At 42.1% G+C, this 5,934-nt stretch overlaps 1 protein-coding gene across 1 annotated transcript; it reads right to left on the bottom strand.

Annotated features, from left to right (window-relative positions):
- Positions 1-310: 310 nt before the first annotated feature.
- Positions 311-5,228, bottom strand: S100Z (S100 calcium binding protein Z; the record flags this gene model as incomplete). Its single annotated transcript, XM_079918622.1, is given in 5 exon segments — positions 311-448; positions 452-487; positions 2,313-2,401; positions 2,404-2,440; positions 5,169-5,228. Coding segments are annotated over 5 exon segments (360 nt in total).
- Between the last annotated feature and the right edge of the window lie 706 nt (positions 5,229-5,934).

Here is a 5,934-nt window from a genome sequence, read left to right as displayed (position 1 = left end):
AATATAATGTAATAAATTATAATGGAAAAAAATCTGAAAAAGACTAGATACTGAATCACTTTGATATACACCTCAAGCTAACCCAACATTGTAAACCAACTAGTCTTCAATTTAAAAAATATATATAGGAAAATTTCAAGAGGGGCATATAAAATTTGGAATATTTATTTAAAGTCAATATATTAAGGTATGCATCATTTACTAATACTAGCAACTAATTATATGTATATTATAGCTATAAATGGCATTACTATGGATCTGGAGGGTATAGATGAACAGTCGGTAAGTAACTGTGGATATATTTCTGCCTTTAGATTAAATTACTACTTGTCTTTCCTTTCTTCTTCAATTGTTCTACAAAGTAATCATTACAAGCAACGGTCAGAGCTGCCACAGTGACCACGAATTCATTAAAATCCACTTTGTTGTCCTTACTGGCATCCAGGTCCTACATTATCTTATCAACCAACTCAGGATCCTTTTGACACTAAAAGGAAAAAGAAAATTTCTAACTCCCAGGCTCTGAGGTTCATGATGACAACTGAAATCGTATTTTCCTTTTATCTACATTAAAGTTTGCATTTCCATTTTTAGCATCTAAAGCAATTTCCAAGAGCCTATTTGCCGGGAGGTTTGAACCAGGCACACATTCTAAACGAGTCTGGGCTTCTGCCCCACCCCCACCATATAATCCTCAGACCTAAACACCAAGAGGAGCAAACAGCAGCATATCCAAGTGAGCTGGACAGGCTGAGGGCCAGGACCTGGGGAGGAAATCAGGGGGACATGAAAAGAAGGAAGCCTTGAAGCCAAAGGGGGATCGTGAGTGGCTCTGCCATTTACCAACAATGGGACTTGGAGCAAATCACTTAACATTTTAAAATGTCCTAATTTATCAAATGAGGAAAAAAATATCTCCCACAAATTTGGGGGCTACTTCAACACGCTTTTATAAGTGCTTAGCACCACGTTGTTAGATTTAGCAAGTAAAAATTCAGGATGCCCAATTAAATGTGGATTTCAGATGAGCAATGAATACTTTTTTAGTATAAGTATGTCCCAAATAATTGCATGGGTCATATAATATTTTAGCTGGCAGCCTGTTTTGTGTGTCGCAAAACAAAACAGAGGCACCCAATAAAGGGTAGATCTTATAAGGATGACTCCATTTTATAGGTGGAAAGGAAAGCAAGGAGCCCATTGAGGAGATCAGGGTTCAGAAAGGGTGGGGCGGTGAAGCACCTACCTTTCCTATGATAAGAGGCTGATGAGAAATGTTTCCAGAAGTATAATTCACTTCCTCCAAGAACTCCCCATTGTCCTCTCATTAGCTGCCAACCATTAAATGGTTGGAAATTTAAACTGAATTGATCAAAATCAACTCAATCAAAAACAACTATAAATTTCACTTGAATAAATCAATGTGCCAAGTGTGGCCTACCGAGTTTTTTATCCTAAATGTTATGTAATACAGTAGCCAAACTGAATTTGAAAAAGAAAAATGTTCTCAGGGGCTCTTAAAATTACTGAAAAGGTATTGTATGTTAAAAATTCTTACTTTAAGCTTTTCCCATAGAGGGTGGGGATAAAAGAGTGTCATAATTATAATTACTATCGTCTTAACACAGGGTTTGGACAGAATAACATCATGCCAGGCTGTTACACGTGCTAAAACCAATTCGAGGCAACTCCAAAAACACAAGAGTGAGCATTTTCTTGAGAGCAGGCTCCAAACACTCCAGTCTAAGGTTTCACGTGTGGTTTTATTGAACTTTTGGCTGTTTTGAGATGTAAATCTATTTGTTACCCAACTGGTCACTGGCCAGACACACCCTTTCGGTCAATCCCAATCAGCTTGTTCTTGGCTGACAAACTCACCTGGTATTTGTTATTCACTAATTTGACATCATATCATAAAATACCCCAGGCTTCATTTCTGGCCCCAAACATAATATTTATTCATTTATAGACAGCCGGACAGAGGTCCGGGTATAACTTGTGACACTAGTTATAACTATAACTCCTAGTATAATTAGCTATACCTTTGCTGTACTACGACACTGAATAATTGAGAAAAGCCTCAAATTTAATTTCCAACACTGGAAACCCTAACCCTAGGCACTACAGAAAAGCGCACATGCCTACAGACACAGAAAACAAAGGTCTCTCGTGTTTGCTTCCCTGTATGTAGAATCTCGATAGGCATTATACAACGTGTGGCAGGACACAGGAGTTGGTGGTGTACATGGAGGCTATCCCTGAATGTGCACCGCATCCACCCTCGACTGGATGGGGAGAAAAGCCAGACTCACCGAGAGGAATTCTGTGAGGTGTCGCTGCAGGAGTATTTTCAGCCCCTCCTTGTTGATCTTGAACCTGTCCCCCTCCTTGCAGGAGTAGCGTGGAAGATTCCAATCATGGTGTCCATGGCAATCTCCAGCTGGGCGGGCGTGTTGGCAGCAGAAGGGACCACCCCAGGGCAGGCCACCAAAGCCAGGGAAAGAACATTTGTGACGGATAAGTGGGTGGGGAAACATCAACGCCTTCATTAAAATGGAATATTGCCATCCCCCCGGTCAGCCCACGCCCCAGGTGATGGTTGTTAAACCATGATAATCAATTAACCAAACATTCTGCCCCCAGAGCAAGCCGCAGAGATCTTTGTGGGTGAGTTTTTCTCCTCCCTAATCCCCACTCCCCAACGATGGAGCCGGTTCAAAGTGATTGGAAGTTAGTAATCAGACAACAAATACAGAGTCATGATAAACACAGATTAAAAATAAACAAAAAGAGGAAGGAAATGCGTAACTTCATAACTGTTCAGCCAGTGCAGGGCTCTGTCAACAGGTGTTTACAATTAAACTATAAGCCTATATACCCGGGGGTTTCACTCCAGCACATTTGTTCCCAAGAAGATGAAAATTGGCAGTGACAAGAGATTCAAGTGGAAGTAACTCTGAGTCTGTTTTTAATCACGAGAAGGAACAGGTGTGAGCTGCTGCCCCATGGGCCATCAGGGAAGGGCAGGCCCCCACTGTGTGCCCTGGAAGAGAAGACAAAGAGGGAAAGAGAAGCCTTCAGTTACCCCTCATTACGGAGAGCGTGGGTACAAATGCAGTCAGTTGCTAGGAAGCTGATGACTGGGAAGAACTCTAAAAATAGAGGAGCAGAGAAGAAACACTAGTTCAAACTTGGAGACCCCTCAGCAAAGCCAACAGCAAGGTCAAGGGAATATGCTCAGAGCAGACTCGTTAAACTAACCCAATGGACAGTGGTGAGTCGTCTAGCTGTTAAAAAAAAAAAAAAAAAAAGAGGAAGCTCTCCACGTGCCAATTTAAAAAGGAACAAAGCAGCGACCCTGGGGGTGTAGGAAAGAAATAAAGCTAAGAATATATATGTGTATATATACTTTAATTTTGTCTAAGGAATCACTGAAAGGTTACCAAAGAAAGTAAAAAAAAAAAAAAAAAAAGTAGTAGCTATAAGGGCCAAGGTGGAAACAGCGGTTGGGAGTAAGATTTCTCATTTACCCCTTTTAAACTGATGTTAACTTATTCAGTTATAGGACTGTATTGCCTAGTCAAAAACTAAAAAAATTGAAATCCATGGAATGAAGTCCTAGAAGCCATGCATGTAGGAATCCACAGCGGGAGGATTTCTAAGTGAGAGAAACTTAACAAAAAATAAGTCACTGGAAAAACCAAAGCCGGAAACTGGCCGCTGTGCTTTAAATGCTGGCTGTGCTCTCAGGGCTGCACTTTAATTATATGGAAAGCAAACCAGTATCTCCTTTGTATTTCCTTTCCACAAGCCTGTTGGGATGTGTCCTCGACCAGCCCGCCTCCTCCATCTTACCACGAGGCAGCCTACTGGACCCTCCGGAGAGGTCCCCAGGGATGTTCTCAGCTTATACCTAAAGCCCAATTCTCAAAAATATTTTTAAATTGGTTTTTTTAATGATTAAAGGAGTATAATGTGCATGGTAAAATAATATTTTAAATACTCAAGAGTATGAAATAAAAGTAAAATTCTCTCTCCACCATTCCCCACCCTCGTCCTTCTAGGTTAACATTTTCCTGTGTGAGAAGCCGGTCACGGTGGTAGAAAGTACGGACTGCCTGGCTCCAGCTCTCACCTCTGCCCCCGTGTGATCCTGGGCTAGTCACTCACATTCTGTGTCTTCGTTTCCCAATCTGTAGCAAAGGGATCACAGTAGTAGCTTACCCAACAGAAAAGATTAAATGAGTTAAAATATGTGCCAGGGGGCTTCCCTGGTGGCGCAGTGGTTGAGAGTCCCCCTGTCGATGCAGGGGTCATGGGTTCGTGCCCCGGTCCCGGAAGATCCCATATGCCGCGGAGCGGCTGGGCCCGTGAGCCATGGCCGCTGAGCCTGCGCGTCCAGAGCCTGTGCTCCACAACGGGAGAGGCCACAGCAGTGAGAGGCCCGCGTACCGCCAAAAAAAAAAAATATGTGCCAGGAACACACTGAGTGCTTTGTATGTATCAGCTATTATTATCCTTACAGAAAAAAAAAGATATGTTTATCATTTATATAATTATATACAACATTACATATATATATATCCTTAAATATATATATCCATAACAGCATCAACGTGTGTGCACCTAGTTTTTTTAACTTCATATGAATCTTACTATATCAGCATATAGATCTACCCCATTCTTCACTGAAGTTGCATATTATTCCACTGGATGCATGTCCCTACGTATAGTCACGAAATATTTGTCAGGCACTGATGTTATGCCAGGTCCTGTGTAAATACAGGAGAAGAACTTTGCCTTAGCAAATCTCATTGCTATTTGTACTGGGGCTGTGTTAAGTATAGAGAATGCAGGGAATGCTGACGTCTTTTTTATGTTGGGTCTTCCCTCCAAGAACACCCCTATAGCTTTGTGACCACACTTTCCTGAGTCTCCCATTTCTGAATGTTTTCTTTCAACTTTCTTCAACTCCTACACTCTGGTGATTTCAGCTACTCCTATGATTTCAATCACTCCCCAGACCATATCTTTTGGCCCAGAGTTCTCTATTAAGCTCCAAAACCACTATCCAACCACCTGCTGGACCCCATTCCTACCAGAGTGTCCCACAAGCTTCTCAAACTTGGTTAGGACCAAAGCAAAACCCATGCCCTCTCCACACCCACACCTGCTCCTCCTGCTGTATTGACCAGCTCTGTCATCCAGCTGCTCCCATCACCCGGCATCTGGCACTATTTTTAAATATCAGTTGAACTTATCCATTTCTCTCCATTCTTCACCACCTTCAGGACTTGGTAATTTTTGGTCTCTATTACTGTGGTAGCTTCCTTACTGCTCTCTCTACTCACTATTCTCCTCCATTTTGCTGTCAGAGTAGTTTATCTAAAACACAAATCAATACCCACACTCCTGGGCATTCAACGGTCTGACCTGCCTACAAACTGACCAAAATGTTGTACTCTCTCATTCTTCCCTGCCTTGGCTCTTCTGGGCCCACTGCCTGGAATGCTAATTCTGTCTATTACTTAAGGCTCAGTTCAAATATCTCCTCTTGGAAGTTTTCCTGCAAGCTTCCCCACTCCCCAACCTTCACCCTGATAGGTGCCCACCTCTGTTCTCACTTGTCCCCCAGAGCATCTCTTTTTCTTTTTTATCATTGCACTTATCACACATTCCTATAATCACTTTTTTTTTTGTCTGCCCACATACTCCCCACTCTCTAGACGTTGAATGGGTCCCCTGATGGCAGAATTGATATCTCGTTCATCCTTGCACTCCACAGCATTTAGCACAGGGTCAAGCATATGATGGAAATGCTCAGAAATCTTTGCTGATGGATGGATTAATGAACAAATGCCTCAGAGAGGGAAACTAAGCTCTCCAAAGAGTTGAGCCTTGTCTGGTTTAACTGTCCAAAGAATTATTCGATTG

Source organism: Stenella coeruleoalba, assembly GCF_951394435.1.
Source record: "Stenella coeruleoalba genome assembly, chromosome: 3".
NCBI classification, from domain to species: Eukaryota; Metazoa; Chordata; class Mammalia; order Artiodactyla; family Delphinidae; genus Stenella; species Stenella coeruleoalba.
Note: the sequence above shows the minus strand (reverse complement) of the source record. Positions and strands in the feature narration are given on the sequence as shown.